This window comes from Drosophila suzukii, chromosome X (genome assembly GCF_043229965.1).
Source record: "Drosophila suzukii chromosome X, CBGP_Dsuzu_IsoJpt1.0, whole genome shotgun sequence".
NCBI classification, from domain to species: domain Eukaryota; kingdom Metazoa; phylum Arthropoda; class Insecta; order Diptera; family Drosophilidae; genus Drosophila; species Drosophila suzukii.
In genome coordinates, this window is record NC_092084.1 from 18,921,905 (window position 1) to 18,940,568 (window position 18,664).

At 41.1% G+C, this 18,664-nt stretch overlaps 4 protein-coding genes across 5 annotated transcripts; 3 read left to right on the top strand and 1 right to left on the bottom strand.

The window, feature by feature from the left end:
- Positions 1 to 1,067: 1,067 nt before the first annotated feature.
- Septin4 (septin 4) lies at positions 1,068 to 14,097 on the top strand. 2 transcript variants are annotated; one of them, XM_017068749.4, is made up of 5 exons: positions 1,068 to 1,290; positions 1,889 to 2,245; positions 10,826 to 11,285; positions 12,096 to 12,498; positions 12,894 to 14,097. In XM_017068749.4, exons 2-5 carry the CDS (start codon positions 2,062 to 2,064, stop codon positions 13,152 to 13,154), a joined length of 1,308 nt encoding a protein of 435 aa, XP_016924238.2. In that variant the 5' UTR covers positions 1,068 to 1,290; positions 1,889 to 2,061; the 3' UTR covers positions 13,155 to 14,097. The 2 variants fall into 2 exon arrangements, with proteins under 2 accessions (XP_016924238.2, XP_016924240.1); XM_017068751.4 differs by lacking the exons at positions 1,068 to 1,290; positions 1,889 to 2,245 and adding an exon at positions 9,934 to 10,274.
- A 260-nt stretch (positions 14,098 to 14,357) lies between these two features.
- Positions 14,358 to 14,811, top strand: LOC108005462 (uncharacterized). Its single transcript, XM_017068758.4, has 2 exons — positions 14,358 to 14,491; positions 14,551 to 14,811. The coding sequence occupies exons 1-2, from the start codon at positions 14,444 to 14,446 to the stop codon at positions 14,809 to 14,811; spliced, it is 309 nt and encodes a 102-aa protein (XP_016924247.2). The 5' UTR covers positions 14,358 to 14,443.
- Positions 14,812 to 14,890: 79 nt separating this feature from the next.
- On the top strand, positions 14,891 to 16,577 carry LOC108005461 (uncharacterized). Its single transcript, XM_017068757.4, has 2 exons — positions 14,891 to 14,971; positions 15,404 to 16,577. Exons 1-2 carry the CDS (start codon positions 14,891 to 14,893, stop codon positions 16,490 to 16,492), a joined length of 1,170 nt encoding a protein of 389 aa, XP_016924246.2. The 3' UTR covers positions 16,493 to 16,577.
- On the bottom strand, positions 16,563 to 18,537 carry Nemp (Nuclear envelope integral membrane protein). Its single transcript, XM_017068756.4, has 3 exons — positions 18,383 to 18,537; positions 17,583 to 18,322; positions 16,563 to 17,476 (listed from the first exon to the last, which is right to left on the bottom strand). Exons 2-3 carry the CDS (start codon positions 18,309 to 18,311, stop codon positions 16,832 to 16,834), a joined length of 1,374 nt encoding a protein of 457 aa, XP_016924245.2. The 5' UTR covers positions 18,312 to 18,322; positions 18,383 to 18,537; the 3' UTR covers positions 16,563 to 16,831.
- Between the last annotated feature and the right edge of the window lie 127 nt (positions 18,538 to 18,664).

Below are 18,664 nucleotides of genomic sequence, written 5' to 3' on the forward strand. Positions count from 1 at the left end.
GGGTCCATGTTCCTATCGACTAGTTGCTTGATGACGGGATCTTCGGTTAAGTCAACGATGGCATCGGGCTCAATTCCGTCAGCTGCTCGGCGTGTGCCCTCCCTTTTAATGGGCTTTCCGCCCACAAAATTTCGGAAGGATTTAAACATTTCTTCACGATTATTATTATTTACTGCTCCGTAATCTCAAACACGCTGTTCGTATATAAACGTACAATTCTGACGTAGGACTCAGGGGTAACTGATTTTTCTTGAACTTATAAAGATTTTCCTGTGCTCAGGGTGAGTGGCCCAAATTTAAAGTTTTTTTTTGTAATGAAGGGAGCATTTTCTATTTTTAAGGGCGAATTACCCTAAGAAATAAAGCATAAAGCTTCACAAAACTGGGACTGTTTTTACTTAAACAAATTTGTTCAATTAAAAAAAAGGGGATTACTTAAGAATCTTTATATTTCCAGAGAAATGTTTGCCCCGCTTCGGACTATGAGACACATAGGGCTTACCGAAGCGCACATAACACTCAAAAGCCCCTTTGTCAGATAGATAAAGAGTAGTGCGAAAATCAAAAATAAATAATTCATATTGTTTTTTTAATGGTCTTTTCCGTTAACATAGGGGCCATGGGTGTGCCCCCCCTTTTGGCAGGCTCTTAGCATTGAACTTGACAGTGGCGTAGCGCCTTTAGCCAGTGGCTGCCCACTTTCAGCTAACAAGGTTAGTGGGTTAACCACGCCAAAGCATTGGGTATATTGTATTTTTTGGAAAGTTTTAAGAGGATATGATGATTGATTAGGATCACCAGCCAAATCGGTCTAGCCATGTCCAACTGTCGTTTGAAAAGTACAGTTAATTGATATATTAGTGGTGAAAATGTAAAATTACTATTTGATTTTACAAATTAGATTCATTAAAACTAAAGACTCCACTTTGTTTTTTGAAAAATACCAAAACTTCCCTCATTGGCGCGAACTTCTGCAAAAGTCTGGATTTTTTAGTGCAATTTCGCTTGCGCTATCAGGCAACACTAAAAGCGGTGGTTGTTGTTTTTGTTGCCATCCGAACAGACGTTTTTCAGTTTTTGGGAAATAAACAACGCGCGCTCCGTTGTTTACGATTAAAATAACATAAATATATATATTGCCGAGGATTCATACTTGCGGTTCTTGTAAAGGACTTATTTACTGATTTCAGATCAATTTCGCTTAAAATATTTCCTAGTTTTGTGCAATTTTCGGAAGTTGCGCTTAAAATACGTAAAACCAAAACAAGAACGGAAATAGTTAATAACAAAGTGCGTGAGCTTTTTTTTATTATTATTATTTTTTTGTGTGTGCGACCGTGGTGATTTACCCCAGTGTGTGCGTGTGTGTGTGTGATGTGCATCTCACTTGTATTTGTGGCTGTGTAGGTCAAGGTGAAGCAGCTGCACCGTTAGTTTTCCACCCATTGAGTATGCAATTTTTTTTTCAAATTGCAAATGCACTTTATGTTTGTATGTGCATATGTACATATGTATGCATATGCAGAAACCGTAAAAAGTCAATACTGCAGTTAGCCCCTCTCCCTCCCACTCGCACCTTTTCGCGTGAGATAAGCACTAGATAAGCTTGTGTGCGTAGGTTACTGTTAATCTTAACCCTTATGCTGGCAAATATGCAAACTATCATTATAAGAAAAACAAAGGGGAGGGATATTTTTTTAAGCAGCAAAAAAATATATTTTAAAAATGTTTTTACAACTTATAAATAAAACGCGCCTTATAAAATATTTACTGATTGACTCTGTGCAGTAAAAATAAAAAAAAAGCTACTGCAACAGTAATTGAACCCTTAAAAAGTATAGGACATTTTTTTTTATATTTAATATTTGGATTGAATTTAACCCTCCAGGTGCAGTGTGAATAGATAGTGTAAATTTAATGTGGCAGCAGTAGCAACTTTCAACAACTTCAGCAACAACAACAGATTGTGCAACCTGCAACTTGCAACACACAGGCAACAAAACGGCGTTTCTACCGCAGCGTCGCCTCTTCGGGGGCGGCAATGTGCCCCCCTCGACGACCATGAAGCACCAGCCGCCGCCCCCGCCACTCCCCCTCAGCCAGCCGCCCCTGATGGGCGGTTCAGTGGCTGGGGGCGTGGCCAGTGCCATCAGCAGCATCAACGGCAGCAACAGCAGCATCATCATCAACAACAACAACAACAACAGCGAGACGGTTAAATGTCGTCCACCCATTTACCCCAAACGTGAGTACAAATCCCTTTTCAAGGGTGCGAAAAACCTTTCCCTAAAAGGGGTTAAGGGGTTGATCGAACTGCTTACAGAGGGTTAAACCTATTTGCAGTTCTTCAAAATCTAAATAGTTTTTTAAAGGATCTAACACTTTATGTTTTAAGGCTCTTTATTTTATTTAGTTTTATTTTTACTGTTGCATTACTTAATAAACTAACAAAGCTTATGTTATCGAAAAATTGGTTACCAGGAATGACCCTTGAAGATAAAGGTTTCGTTAAGTTACAACTAAACTAGATAAGATTTTGTCCATATGGTTTTTGCGTCATGAATTCCACGAAATTAATGGTTCCCAAGAACTCGGTATTTCCCCCTCAGCTTCGTTTGAACTAAAGTTAATATTATGTTATTATATTATAATATATTTTCCAATATATGTACATATGCATGTAACTATTTTGAGAATATGAAAAATTGTCGTTTAAAATGAGAAAAAATATGGGAGTTAAAAACCAATTCGTCGCTAAAATTAAAAATAATATAGAACAATTATGTAAACATAATAAGATAGTGAGACTTATTGCCAAACACTGAAACAATATTTATGCTCGAAATTCAGTACTATATTTGTAGTATTTATTTTTCAGAAATGATGAATTTAAGGAAATGTGTTCTAAAATGTAAAAATTTCTTTATTGCGTCCAAAGCAAAAGGGAATTCCTAAATTTCCAGGTAATTAATTTCCTGAGTGTATTATGCAAATGTTTGTATTGAGCGCAAAGCTCCATATTTTGAGTTCGAGTGTATGTGGGTTCTCTGCGGGCCAATTGCCATCGGCTGGATCGATCTTATCTGGTCTCTGGTCTTTGGTATTCGGTATTCGGTATCTGGGATCTGGGATCTCGATTGGCTTCCCCATTACGTGGCGCACTCCGCTGCTTTTCCGCCGACAAGAAAATTGGCTGGCCAACTATTTTCCCATTTTCCGATGTCTTGGAAAGTCGACGGCGGCTTCCTTTCCATTTTTGCCCGCTTCGTTTTTGTTTTGGCTTCGCTTTCGCCTTGGTTTTTTTTTCATGTTTCTTGGCTTTTACTTTTGGACTGGGAGTTGCTGGTTGTTGTTGTTGTTGTTGCAACCGCCGTTTTTGGTAGGCGTAGACAGTGTTTTTATTTTTTACCCCCTCCAAGTTTTGTGTAGTTCGCAGTTGGCCGCACCCAATCGAATCCCAATCCCAATTGCAGATCGGTCTGGGCCTTGGGCCTTGGGTCTTTTGGTCTTGGCCATTTGGCCATTTGGCATTGGCCTTAACTTGGTGGCAACGTGACCGCAGCTAACGGTTCTCCTGGTTGACATGTCGTTAGTGCCCGATGAGCATTTGTGTCGCCGATATCGGGGGAGGTCTTAGCCCCGCCGAACCACTGGCCCATTGGATTCTATACTATTGCCCAGCACAGTAAGAAAATGTTCACTTTCTTGGGGTCTTAGGATTTTAAAAAATGGTATCAGATATTATTATTACTATTAAATGCTCGACTATAATGTAACATTTACAGGCGAACTTAAATTTAGCTATAGGTATGTGACCTTAAGCTTAATATGAGATATACATAATACAAATATGTCCTACTGTAACTAGAAAAAAAGTATTAAAACACTAATAAATATTATACTACAGATACCAATTTCGGATATGAATATCCAATGCCTTACTTTTATGAGTTCAATTTAAATTTGTAATCTGTTTGTATTCCGATAATACTGAGAAATAAATTTTCTCTGTTTGTATTATTAGTATAGTCATAGGCGAACCCATGTATACAGTCATAGACCTAGAATCAAACGTGATAAGATAAACAAAACTTAGAGAGTGCTAATGGTATTTATAAATATTGTACTGAGCTCACCTTAAGTGGTGTTTTATTGAGTTGCTTGATTCTACAGTGCTCGTAAATTATAATAAATGTACATTAAAGAGTTTTTTAATTGGATTGTAAAATAATTTATTAGGTATAATTATTCAATTACATTTTAATAAGTTTGTTGCTTTTAGAAATATGTAAATTTAAATAAACCTACTTCTATTAATAATAATTAACTGAAATATTTGGATATGCACATTTAATGAGTAATGCTAAATATTAATTTTAATTTATACAATCCCAAGTTTATTCTCTGGGAGTTTACTGTATTGTTAGCCGTAGATACAGCTCTCCCCAAATGGTGTTCAATTAGTTAATGCATCAGAAAAAAATCACGCTCATCGATTGTCTAAGTTTAGTCATCCATTTCCAATGCGCCTTTCCTTTCGCATTCACTTCCAAGTCGCAGTTCCCATTTTTTAGGCTTTCATTCGTTAGTTCCAATTAAAAATGCTGCAGTTTAGCGTTTAAAAACTCATTAAGAGCCAACTTCATTGTTATGGCAAATGAATATGTACACATGTTTGTCTCCCTGGCCGCTATTGTGGTTGTCGTTCCCTTTTCTCGATGTCTACTATATGTTCTCCTATATGTTTTCCATGCATTGTTCAAATGCGGGGGCGTCAGCATGCAGTTCTACAGCAGCGGGCAAAAAAAAAGAACTAGAATAATAATTTTTAAGAATTGTTTGGTACTTAAACGTGATTTATGGAACAATATTTCAGAAACCACAAGCCAAAGCATTTTACTGCTTCTACTAAATATGCATAAGTGCCTTTAAATATTTTAATCAATCTGAATTTAAAAGATAAAAGTGCTTTTTAAGTACATAGTACTCTAAATTTTGATAATATACTTAAATATAAAAGTATTTTTAAATGTTTATCAAGCCAAGGCATAGTAACCAGTTTATCTGTTCAACTTGCAGACCTATTTACTTGCCCTAATCTGTACATTGTGCACAGTGGGAGTGGAATTTTCATGGCAATTAGAGAAATCAGTGCATAAAGCTGTCAAATGCCCATTCTCCAAAAAGGGGTTAAGTGTCGGGGGGTAGAGGCGCTGCAATGGCATAGATTTTAACGTTTTCGGTTATACACGTATTATAAATAGAATGCGTAAATCAAGCAGGGTGCATTTCGGCGGGAATAAACCTAAAAGTGGTGGGATGTCAAACGCGGACAGATCCATTTCAAAGATCAAAGTCTCAGACTGACACCGACATTCCATTAACAACTGCGGGTGAAGCAATGGATTTTAAGATTTACCTTTAGATTTACACTTATTTTTATAATTTCTTCATAGAAACTTTGTATAAAATTTATCGACTAGTCTATTAAAACCTAGCGTAATTATATCAAGTTTTCAATCAATCAAATATGGCTTGGAGTTTAAATTTGATAGAAATAATCCTCTAAAAAACACTATACAAAGATTTTAATAGGCATTACTTTTATATGATTTTCCTTGATGAAATCAGAATTCGTATTTCGAGTATTTCGAGCTTATCTGTGCATCGAGAGATCTTTCCCCCAACAAAGGGTAGAATTTATAGAGCAATTGTGTGGCTTTCGGTTCGAGATCATCAAAGATAAACAATTTTCTGTGTGGAAACAGGAATTTCGAAATTGAATGGCGGAGAAAATCGAACGGATTGAAAATGGTTCTCTGAATGCGAGAAATTCACTTGAAATGCAGGCAAAAGGTGGCAGTGGAGAGGATTGGGGGGCTGACATGGGTGGGGAACTGGGAGGCGGTAAACCTGGGCAGCTACTTCAAATGCCGTCAATTGTTTTGAAAGTTTTCAGCATGCCAAGAGTGGAGATGCGGCTATTTATGGAACATTGCAACAAGGCACCAACGAATGCCCTTGGATGTGTGGACAGCTGTACAGTGAAACCTGGCCAGGCAGCATTCTAGCCAGAGTTTTATATTTGTTAAGAGCTATACAAAATCTAATTTAAACATTATCATCCATTTTAATCAATAGGGTTTTGAAACCAGGTATGACCTCTTTCAGAAGCAATCCATCTAACTTTCGGCTTTAAATATTATGTTGCATACTTTTAAACACATTCCTAACAGATATCAAAATCCTAGTGATTTCTGTGGTTCGTTTTTTAATGATACGAAAAGCCTTCGTTGTATTTGAGCAAGTTCTACTATGGTTCCTGTCCCTTTGGCTTTTGTTTACCTACCCAAATGCCTTTGAGACTGGGCAGGAAAAGCAGAAAAGTAAGCGGAGACGAAACCCAATGCCGATGCACGTTCGATGGCTGCATCGAGAGTCACTTCAAGCCCCCAAAGGCCCCGAAGACCCCTACCCATATTCCTATTTCTCAGTCTGGGCACTCGTGCGTTCAACAAGCCACTCGAACTCTGGCAAGAAGAGGAACAAGATGCGTAGAGCTCCAAGAAAATATAACAAGATTGAAGGGCTAGCCGGGGCACCGAAATCGCCAATACTCTGGAAACAAGTTGTATTTCTTACATGATTATACATTTAATTATAATATTTTAAGAATTTTATGTTTGATACTAAAATGATATTTCTAAAAATATAAAAAAATATTCTTATTATGATCATGAACATTTAAAGTTCAGTCAAGATACCCTTAAGAAATACAGACATATTTTATTAAGGTGGGAATTTCCAAATGAGTTCTCTTGCATTGATTCCAACCTATAATCGAAACTTTCTTACCCTTTCGTATAGGGTATAAAACAAACTGAAGAACATAAAAAGTGAGCTGCATTCTGCAACAGAACTCGAATTGAACTTAATTGAAATGAAATTGAGATGGGCAAAAATATGGGGGGGGGAAAGCAAGATAAGGCGAATGAGTGAGCGACCGAGATTGAAATTGATGTGTCGCCAAGTGTTAAATGGTCTGTCATAATGCCGATCGAGATCGTGTGGCGGGTGCAAAGGAAAATCATTTCCCAGGCCATTTGCCAGCGATTCCGATCAAACGATAAATGCTCAAGTGTTTGACACCCAACAACCTATCTAATAATTCTAGTGGATCGTTTTCGCCCCTCGCGCTGTAATTGATGGGAATTACAAAGATACACCTAGGAAAATACCATTTGTATTAATAGATTTAATGGAAATAATGGTGCTGGGTATTGAAAACATCCTTTAAAACTTTAAAAAAAGGCTAAACTTCGAAAGTATTTAAATAAAATTCAAAAGTTTTTTAATATTTTTTATATATTATTTATCTTATACCAAAAATTATATATTTTTCAGCCTGATATGAGGCAGTTTTGGAGTCAAAGTACTTATTTCTCTGTGTAGACCGACAGACGCCTGATGACAGCGACAAGTCTAGTCAATGAACCACATCGAAGTGTGGGGCAAACCCGGGGGAAATCGGTGGGGAAAAGATGAAAACTGCAACGCCCACAGAAAAGCTCTTTGGGATAAACAAACGACAATAAGCAGCGGCGATAAAGATCTTCAACGAGAGCAGAGACACACTGAGAAATATTGGACAGAGGGTGGGGAACTATCAGATTTGTGGAATTGAGAGCTCAGATTTTGTCAGTCGTGTGTGGGTGGGGTGGAAAATGGGAAATGGAGTGGGGGACCCAGTGTTCCGTATAGAGGGCGTTGTAGTGGGCGTTTTCACATCTCGACTGATGGAAAAGATAAAGCAGGTGAAGGAGGAAAGCAAAGTTGAAAGAACTCTTCATCGTTTTCCAATGTAACCTCAATTTTAGTTGGCTACTCCCACAAATGAGAAAAAGTATACCATCAAATAAAAATAATTGGTGATTGAAACACATAAAACATTGTGAAAGTGATGTTAATTCAGCTTTAAAGTAATTTAATATTTCGACTCTGAGATTACAAAATTAAATGATCTATCAGTTGAAGAGCTGATTCTTACATCATATATTGTAAAAGTCGTATTAAAATTCTATCTAAATCCCACTTCAGGAACTAGGGAACTCCCATATTAATGTGAAACAGTGAAAACCCACTAATTGCCCTTTCTCCCTGTGCATTTTACATATCACCCCTTAGAACTGGCATACCCCTTTTGTTTACACTGGCCAATCTTCGAGTCGGGCCAAGTCATTGCGCTCATTAGCCTTCCTTGTGGTCTGGGCCCGATTTCGCACATTTATCCGACAGATGGAGATATGCAGAAGATATGGCCTCACACACACACAGCGATCTCAGAATCTGAGATAACTGTATCTGGGCCCTAAGACTCAAACAAATATCTCTTGGCCCATCGCGATAATGCGGGGCAGCAAGTTCATTCAATGTTTACACGCGATTCGCAACAATTGAACAAAGTTTACACAAAATATTTTGAGAAATGCCGCGTTGATGATGATCGTGTGCTGTGAGCAGGGGAAAGTGGTGCTTTTCAACTGATTTCCTTGCATGTCGAGGGGTTTGCTTTAAGGCGGCTTTACACTTTACACATAATACGTAATACGTATGTGCATATATTACAAAAACATTGCATAAAAAACCATCTCTTAGTCAATTTAGACTCTCTTGTTCAAATAAAACGGTTAGCCAATTATACGTATTTAAATAAATATTTTCTTTGAACAATTTTGAAATGCCCTAGGAAGTGTAAAGCTATCCTTAGGACTGGGGTTGGGTTCTGACTGAGGGGTTGTACTCGAGTTGCACTGTATCACCCTGTAGGATGCACCGCATTCCAACTCCCCGTGGCCTTGCCAGCTGAGCGCGTTTCAAACTCGATTAAATGGGAAACGTGAGCGGGAACAATGAACCGCCTGTCTCCCCGCTGATGACACCCTTAGGAACTCGGAAGCTCGAGGGGTGGGTGGTTAGTCGATCTACGGGGGTGGGGCCCTCAACCAGTGCTACCATATCTCGGCAAGCGGGAAAGGGAAGTACCCAGACTGTCCAGGGTGAATTGTTTTCTTTTTTTTAGGAAACCTGAGCTGTGAACGAAGAAAACACGACCAATTATTGCAAAATACCCCTTGATATTATATTCGATATTTTGGGAAAGTTTTAACTAGTTTACTTTTTTAATTAACGGCAAGTTGAAAGGCGTTTTCACAAAAGTGTCTTAAGAATTTCAACCTAATCTAGTCAAAAGTTTTGGATATTTCTAAAGCAGATATTGAGTTTTTTTTCAACTATTTTACAACCATTTGAAACCCTATCCTTTTTTTTTTAATTACTAGAAAATTTGCAAAATTTAGCTGCTTAATATTTTGTATGACTTGGTAAATTTGTTTTGAACAATCACAACAAAATTTGGAAGTTCAAGCATTTTTTTAAACTATTTGGCAACACTGCACTGTATCTAACAATATTTTGACCAATAAGAATGGAATAACTGGCCGACTTTTTGTATAACTGACTTTTAGACTGTAACAGTTTTCAAAAACCATCTTGAAAATTTTACTGAAGCCATGAAAACTTTAAAAAAAACAAGAACTTTGCGTAACCATCCGGCAACGCCGTTTACCGCCCATTTTGACCAAAAAGCCCCATAACATCTGGCCCACTTTTTACCGGGCTTCCGCTAGTTTGGGCCAGGTCCTTAGGCGCAGGCGCCGAGAGAACGCGAATAGAGGGTGATAGTACGGGGGAAAGTTGCATTTCGGTGTTGCCACTTCATCTAACACGTCCTCGAAAAAGGACAGTGCGTGGAAGAGGGGGGCGTGGCACATGGGCGGGAGGAAGAGAGAGCGAGAGAGCTAAGCATACGAGAGCCCATTAATTTTGGATGGTTTTAGGGCAGTTCGCTCGCCAGTTGCAGCTCCACCACAATACAATAAAGTGTTCATCAAACTCGGGGATTTATTTTTTCAACGACCAAACAAATAACAAACAACTACAGACTCTAAACCGAAAACGAAAACGAAAATAAAGAAAGATATATTCACTGCCAAACAACCAAACAATCCAACAATGTGGCAAATTTGCTGATAAACAGGAAGATAAAGTGAAAACCCGGAAGGCAGAAAAAGTGGCGAGGCTTGGGCCAATTACGTTTTAAGTAGGCGTTCCGTATACACACGAAACTCGGCGGGAAGGGGAGACTTAGGGGGCAGGAGTCGGGAGTTACGAGGACGAGGACCAGAGACCAGGACACTTCAGCGGCAGGAACATGTGTAAGGAACAACTTTAGGGGTCGCAGATGGGGCATTCCCACCTACCAGTTCTGTTACCCCTTCACTCGAAAGCCATTCCACCAATTCGTTTGCCTAATGAGACGGCGATGAAGTCGCTCAAGAACCGAGATTCAAGACCCAAGTGCAAGGTCCTTCAGTCGATTAGCCCGTTTTGTGTTCTCACTCCTTAGTTACCACAGAGGAAAAAAGATCTGAGCTTTAAGGATTCCATTTCATTTAACAATCGTTGGGAATTCTTTTTACTGCACCATCTGTTTTAGGTCATACCTTAGTTATTGATTTTCTCTTTAATTATTTATTATTATTATTCTATTGATTTAAATGTAAGTATTGTTTTGAATACAATATTGTTATGAATACAAATTTCTTTTATTTTATTACCATTACCAACGGAATCGAAAATGAAATTTCATAAATACAAAGATATTAACCTATCTGAAACTAACTATCTGACTTATATATCATGAAAATCTCTACCGTTTATAAATTCTTTTCGACTAAAATCACTGTGTATTTGTGTTCCCTTGCAGCTAAAACGCCCTCGTTCGACAAGGATCGGGATTACATAGGCTTCGCCACCCTTCCAGAGCAAGTGCACCGGAAGTCGGTGAAGCGGGGCTTCGAGTTCACCCTGATGGTGGTCGGCGAATCGGGACTGGGCAAGTCCACCCTGATCAACAGCCTCTTCCTGGGCGATCTTTACAAGAACCGGCAGATGCCCAATGTGGAGGAGCGGATCGAGAAGACGACGAAGGTGGAGAAGAAGACGATGGACATCGAGGAGCGGGGCGTACGACTCCGGCTGACGGTGGTGGACACCCCGGGATTCGGGGATGCCATCAACTGCGAGGACAGCTGGCGGGTGTGCACCCAGTACATCGACGAGCAGTTCCGCCAGTACTTCACCGACGAGAGCGGACTCAATCGACGCAACATCCAGGATAACCGGGTGCACTGCTGCCTCTACTTCGTCCCGCCATGGGGCCACAGGTGGGTCTCGCTAAATGGGATGCATTTCAATTTGTTGTGAAATGCATTTCATTTAAATATTATACATTGGAAAGCCTTAAATGTATTTAAATGTATTTTAATATTGAAAAATTATCTTATATTCCAAGATATTCTTAGTTAATGTTAGTTGCTTTTCAGTTTCATATTTGTTTTATCTTCCAATACCGCTTCCACAGTGTGTCATTATTTAAATAATTTTTAAAAATATATTCAGTCTTAAATAAATGTTAAAGCTGTTTTGTTGTTATCTTATTATGACTTTAGTTTACTAATCTTAAAATGAGTAAAGTTTATTTTATATTAAAAATTTAAATATTACAATTGAGATTCCAGCATGTGTCACAAAAAAATAATACATGTGCATAAATGCGATTAAAATCGAGCCCATTTCAAGAATTTTTCATGCGTAACATGTATTAAAACTAGAATCAGTTGCCTCTTGAATATTGGGTAATATTACTGAATAATATATATATGACCTATATGTCATAACAAAAAGTTTTATCATTTAAACAAATTTTGGTGCGGAATGGAATGGAGATAATAGGACTTTAACGGAAATGATATGTTTACTTGGAATTTTTTTTCTATATATTAAATGTAGATATTATTATGTGTGGTTTTGCAATATAGCTTTAAAGCTCCGTAACAAGCTAAATATTTGATATTATTTTGATTTTGGTTGATATAAGTTTCCTTTCGATCATTTTTAATTTTAATAAAAATAAAAACATACGAGTTTTTAAGTTTTCTATAAATTAAAACTGAAATCCTGCTTTATCCTTCCAGCCTGCGACAGATGGACCTCGACTTGATCCGACGGTTGCACCGCAAGGTGAACATCGTGCTGGTGATCGGCAAGGCCGACTGTCTCAACAAGCAGGAGGTGCGCAAGCTGAAGGAGCGCATCCTGCAGGACCTGGAGGACAACCACATCCAGCTGTACCAGTTCCCCGAGTGCGATTCCGACGAGGACGACGACTTCAAGCAGCAGGATCGCGAGCTGAAGGCCTCCATCCCGTTCGCCGTGGTCGGCAGCAATACCATTTTGGAGGTGGCCGGCAAGAAGGTGCGGGGTCGCCAGTATCCGTGGGGCGTGGTCAACGTGGAGGACCCAGAGCACAGCGACTTCATCAAGCTGCGCACCTTCTTGATATCTACGCACATGCAGGACCTCAAGGACACCACGCAGGTGGGTTTGGGGATCTATATTTGTCAGATACGAAAGTAAAATCTATTAAGTGTTCGAGGCTGTCCTAATGTATCATTTCTGTAATATCTAAAACTCTATAAATTATTAGATATATTCAACCATTTTTTACAGTTGTAAATAGATTAGCCTACAATCTCCAACTTTTTCATTCTTAACTATCCCCAAAAAATATTTGTAAAAAATATTTTGAAAAAAATATGTATGTAATTTCAGTATTTTTAATTTTGTAATGGAATTGTAGGTATTACTAGAACCTAGCACTTTAAAAAGGATAGATTTTCAAAACATGGGATTGTGTTTGTTCTTATCAGATCGATAAGGGTACTTAGTCTCGTCTCTGAATTATACTAATCTATAACATTGTAATTTTTCAGGACGTGCACTACGAGAACTTCCGGGCGCAGTGCATCTCGCAGATTTCGCAGCACGCGCTCCGCGAGCGTGGGAAATTGAAGAGGGACTCGATTAGCTCGACCAACGGATTCGATGCGGCCATCTCGGAGACGGACAGGCTGCTCCTGCAGAAGGACGAGGAAATACGGAGGATGCAGGACATGCTCACCCAGATGCAGGAGAAGCTCAAGCAGACCCATCTCATGGAGATGAAGAAGAACGACAGCGTGATCGACGTCTAGGGAACGGGACGGGGAACGTGTTCAATTTTGCACCGCGATATATGCATCTACCTAATATATAGGACCCACATGGTGACCCAGAGACAACCTGGAGCAGCTGCAACCAAATCGACTTTGTTCATAAGCTAGCACAGACTTTTTAGAAACCACATTGGATTTACAAGATAAAACAACCAAAAAATAAGACAACGACTCCCCGAAGCACAAAGAAATCGGACAAAAAAAAAGAACTTCAGACATCACAGCCTTTTTCAATTTTGTAGCTAAAAGTAACGATTTCTTTTAGGACTAACGATTTAGTGGAACACATCTATCTTGAGAAATTAGCTATTGATCAATACGATAACGATATTATACCAAAGTTTAAGGAGTTTCAAAAACGTAACGCAAGTAAATTTTTAATGGAAAAGATCAAGAACCCACAGAGGCACATAGAGGAACCGTTACAGAGAAAGACATAGACAGACCCAAGAAATGGTTTTATTTATTTTAAAGGATTCACTTTCATTTGTATCATTCGGTTTTGTTTTGGGCTCTGAAGAGCAAACCGGAAAGAAGCGAATTATGGAGCAAGTTTGCTTTAATTATGTGTAAAGAACTTATACCATTTGTATTGTAAGAATATATATCAGGTCGGGCGATATATATAAATTGATATGTATACATATGTATGTGTAGGACAAACCGCTGGAGGTTTTGGCACTGAATTTCCATGAATCGACTTTCAGTAAGTTCCAATTATTTATGCTAATTACGTATTATCAAATATATCTATGAACAAAACCTATTTTGTTGAAACGAATTGTTAATGAATTTATTTTAAATTAATCGATTAAGCCTTCACGCAACAACCATAATATTTAAATGAAATTATAGTCGAAAAATTATATATAAACATAGCGATTGCTAAAAATCAATTTCAAATAAAGATAAAAACAACTTATGTGGTGCATTTACAATCGTGATTGACTCGCAAAATTATTATAAAGGAAGTAAAAGAACCAACAAAATCAACCCGAAAGGATTTTTTTAACCAATTTTCAGCTCTACCGGATTACTTTGCTAATGGTAATACCTTTTTCACACGATGTTAAGATTTTATTTATAAATATACGGTTTTTTTAATTAACCATTTTATTTATAAAGTTCAAAAAGTAAAATATCGATATATCGTGTGCAAGTCTCAACTGCGGATTCCCATCGCTCTTACGATAAGATAGGGGACCTCTCATCGGGTCGTTTGTTTATACCGTGATTATAATATTTAAACCAAACTATTAAGCAGGAAAATGGATTTTGATCTAACCAGAGATGATATGATGAAGGAACTCAAAAAGGTGAGTTCTTTATTTAACGAAAGGTGTTGGATTAGTAAAAATCCATGGTTATATTACAGAGGCAGATATATCTGCCCGATGTGGAAGGTCTGCCGTTGGACCGGTTGGAGGATATCTACCGCAGATTTGTGATCCCCAGACCTAGGCGAGAGCGGGAACCACGTGATCGGGGTGCCCACCCCAATACCAATCCCATTCCCATGGAAATGGAACAGTTGACGCAGCGCATCAAATCGGTGGCCATGGTGGGGCAGAAACGACCACTGCAGGAGAATCCCAGCGACGATAGTCCCAAGCAAATCAAGATGGACCTGCGCTGACCTCTCGCCGGGAGCCGATAAGGCAATGGGGGCCACAATCGAATCCTCTAAGTCAGTAGACAAACAATCGTTCGGCGCGATGCACCTGCTGCTCCTCCTCTGTGTTCCACTGGTTCTGGGCGACGTTCTGCCCCTGGAACCCGATTTGGACGACATTCAGGTTTGTTTATAGACCAATTTATATGGTATCATGATGTGTAATATCCTACTTCGGTGCGAGCCAAATGGGATCATATCCTTGGATCAATTTGTAAACTTGAGAGAATACTGATTTGCTTGTGTCTAAAAATATCAATCTTATTATATAGTATAATGGATCAATGTGTTATTAAAATTATAAAAGCGGAGACTTATGATTTCTTACCATAAGATCTATATGTATTTATTATAATATCTAGTTTTCTATTATCAGATCCATTTAAAATATATGTGTATATGTAAAACTGATCAGTGATCATATAAAGTCATCGAACTTTTATGAGAAAAGTTACTACCTAGTTCTAAAAACAATATAAACATTATTATTATTTTTATTTAAGAATAAAACATTTGTTAAAAATGGTTTTTAAGTCAACCTCTTCTTCCATTTCAGTTGACCATCCGGCGGAGTGCCAATCGCGGGGACAAGCTCCAGGTGTTCCAGAGCATCTGGGGCGCCATTCGCTCCGACTTCGCCACGGACACGGACAAGGTCAAGGGCCTGTACAGCCAGCTGGGCCTCTTCATCCGCGATGAGATGCAGTGCACCAGTGGGGCCACGGGTCGGTCCGCCTGTGAGCTGCAGCAGGAGGTGAGACGCCACCTGAGGAGCCTCATGGCCCAGCGGCTGGCCAATCTCCTGAACGCCGAGGAGAGCATCCAGATGTACGGCATGTATATAGCGGCCAGCGTTGAGCCCGCCCTGGTCAGAGATATCCTGGTGCACGCCATCGAGGATGTGTACTTCTATCGGGCACCGGATAAGCTGGTCCAGCAGCTGGAGCAACTCTTCGCAGATCGCGATGAGGTGAGCTTCCGGATGATGATCGAGGCGGAGCTGGTGCTGTTCTGGCGGTATCAGACCATGCAGGACAGCAGCGAGGCGTTCCTGTTCAACATGGCCCATATGGTCAGCAAGATAAGGACCCATCACATGTACGCCAGCGTGGATGCGGGTCTCCAGAAGCGAGTGGAGGCGCTGGGCAAGAGCCTGCCACCCGTCCTGGCTCTGCTCTTCCATCCGCAGGGCTTTTGCCTGCTGAGTCGCTCCGATCGCGAGTACATATACATCACGATAACAGATGAATGGAACTATGGGCTCAATGGCAGACAAGTCTTCGCCTGGCACGAGCAGAACTACACCGATTCCGCCGGCCTGATACGCGCCTTTGTCCAGGAACAGCACACCACGCCGGTCTTCACGCTGCGCGGTGAGCTCTTCAAATGGTACTTCTTTGTGGATCCCTCCGATGGCAATCGCTTGGGGGCCCTGCGGTCCGGCAGTCCCAGTTCGTCGACCAGTTTCTGGACCATTGCCTACGTGGAGGACGCCCTCATCTTCCGGCAGCGCGATCTCACGCTGTGCGCCGCCGAAAAGCACGACGACGAACGCCGGCTGGTGAAGATGCTGCCTGGACAAATGCACACGCCTCCATCGGAAGCTTGTCAGTGGCTGCCGATCAATTGCGCTCCTCCAAAATGAGCGAGATGGCGGTAGTTTGTGTACCTTAATCTATATCGAAAGGTCTGAATGGAAATAAAGACACATGATCTTGTACAATTAATAATTTTGTTTAATTCCTAACCAGTCATATAGAAAATGGGTTTTAAATGAGTAAGTACAGTGCGTTTCAGTCCAGTCAGAACACGTAAGGAACAAAAAAAACTTTAGGCAAATGGAACTTAACAAACAAAAAGTGTTGAACCAACTAATGACATTTGAAAACGAACAAAAAGAGAAGATGGTGGGAAGTTGGTACGAGACAAAACACACTGCGATGGTCTGAACTTAGCCTAATGGGTTTTTGGTTTAGCTGGTGGGCTACTGCAATGCCTGTTCCTGTTCCAAGAACTCATCCTCGCTCTCCTCGCCCTCCGACTCGCGAGCGGCCAGTCGATTGCGAAACTGGGAATTCGGCAGTGGTATATTAACTCGGTGGCGCGAACGATTGAGCAAACTGCGCCCCGCCGATGGACGATAGTACATGCTGCACTGCAGGAACTCCTCGGGATCCTCTTGCGGTGACGCCTCCATGGATTCCTCAATGGCCCGCGAGTAATCCTCGATCTCCTCGTCGTCCAGATGCGGTGCTCCATTGGCAAACGAGGCGAAACGCATAGGATTGCGTAGGTTGCTGATCACTGTCCACTGCTTGCACTCCGGACTATTGACGAATTTCCTTAGTTCTGATAGGGATTTCGAGGTCTCGATGGCCGTCTGCTGTTGATACTCTTCCTGGGTGAGCAGTCGTCGCTTAGGCGGAAAGCGGCGGCGGTACATCATCTTGGCGTAACGCACCCACGAAGGGGGGAAGTAGTGGGCCACAAAGGCCACCACCATTATGAAGATCAAAGCGCTCGTGTGCCAACTGCTGAAGTAAACCAGGACACCGCCCATCGCTTGCAGCACCCACATGATGATGTTCTGGGAGCGGGGATTCTTGGGCGGACCAATGCGATAGCAAATCTGGTGGGATGGATACCAAAAGGGATTAATTAGTTATGCTACTGTTAATCTATACAGTCAGGTCGAATTCCCTCTGAAGAGACTTCAAAACCCATCAAATACGCACCAGGAACGAGATCAGTCCGGTGACCACCAGGTACCACACCACATGGTCGCGGTAGGTGAGCAGAATCAGTCGCAGGTTGTCCGCCAGCTGCTTGAGAACATAGAATCCAATGGTCCAACCGCCGATCAGGACGCCATACATCATGGGACGGCGAGGGAAGAGCTTGGCGGCCAAATAGATGACCACCAACAGGGAAGCGCAGATGCCAACGACAACGCCGGCAAGGTAGTAGAATGCACTGTTCTTGGCCAGCCGACGGGCGCTCCAGAAGGCCAGCAGGCCGACTGAGAACTGGACGAAGCGCCACAGATCCAACTGGATGGTGTTCAGGATGACACTGTACGGCTGCCTGGAAGAGATCCCAATGCACTGCTGCTCAAAGGGCGAAAGCTGGATGCGCTGACGCTTCTGGGAGAACAGGGTGATGCTGAACAGCGACCGCTGCTCGTTGTAGTGCTCCAAGACCTCCGCCGGCGATTTGCCGCCGTACTGGGCATAATCCTCGCTGCCGATCGCCAGAAGGAACTCCACTGTCTCGAAAAGATTAAGCACGGAGTAGCGCTTGCCTGGGTAGCAGTAGGTGCGCAGGGTCTTCGATCCGTAGGCGTTCTCCGTGACATTTATGGTGGTGCCGGGCGTCAGGAAAGCAGTGTCCGCGTCCAGGGAAGCCCGCGATGCCGCCGAGCAAACCGCGGCCACGGCCAGCAGACAGAGTCCCGCCCACTGCATTCTAACTGGTTCTAGGGTGAGCGTCAATTATCAGCAAGAGTATTTCGTTAAATCTTGAAAAAACAACTCACCTTTTATTTGAAGATTTTATTTGTTTTGTGAAACAATATTAGCTGCCGGTTGGAGATGGGCATTCTACTATCGCATAAAGTATCGGGTAAAGTATCTTGAGTATCGGCAAGTCGCCCGCCTCTACTTCGTGAGGGAATTCAAATTCGGAAAACTCACTGCCAGGAGGGTGTATCGGCTATTAGGAGGGTCTGAAAGGTTGGTGTACTAACTATAATGGTGAGTTACTAAAGAGGTTAATGTACTAAATACTATGGTGAGTTACTAAAAGATTACTGTACTCG

Excerpts from the sequence above, each read along its gene's own strand:
- Nemp (XM_017068756.4), bottom strand. The coding sequence starts at position 18,311 with ATGCAGTGGGCGGGACTCTGTCTGCTGGCCGTGGCCGCGGTTTGCTCG. Across the intron at positions 17,477-17,582 it reads CCGGACTGATCTCGTTCCTG|ATTTGCTATCGCATTGGTCC; the intron begins GTGCGTATTTGA and ends CCATCCCACCAG.
- Septin4 (XM_017068749.4), top strand. The coding sequence starts at position 2,062 with ATGAAGCACCAGCCGCCGCCCCCGCCACTCCCCCTCAGCCAGCCGCCC. Across the intron at positions 2,246-10,825 it reads TCCACCCATTTACCCCAAAC|CTAAAACGCCCTCGTTCGAC; the intron begins GTGAGTACAAAT and ends GTTCCCTTGCAG. Across the intron at positions 12,499-12,893 it reads ACCTCAAGGACACCACGCAG|GACGTGCACTACGAGAACTT; the intron begins GTGGGTTTGGGG and ends GTAATTTTTCAG.
- LOC108005461 (XM_017068757.4), top strand. The coding sequence starts at position 14,891 with ATGCACCTGCTGCTCCTCCTCTGTGTTCCACTGGTTCTGGGCGACGTT. Across the intron at positions 14,972-15,403 it reads CCGATTTGGACGACATTCAG|TTGACCATCCGGCGGAGTGC; the intron begins GTTTGTTTATAG and ends CTTCCATTTCAG.
- LOC108005462 (XM_017068758.4), top strand. The coding sequence starts at position 14,444 with ATGGATTTTGATCTAACCAGAGATGATATGATGAAGGAACTCAAAAAG. Across the intron at positions 14,492-14,550 it reads TGATGAAGGAACTCAAAAAG|AGGCAGATATATCTGCCCGA; the intron begins GTGAGTTCTTTA and ends GTTATATTACAG.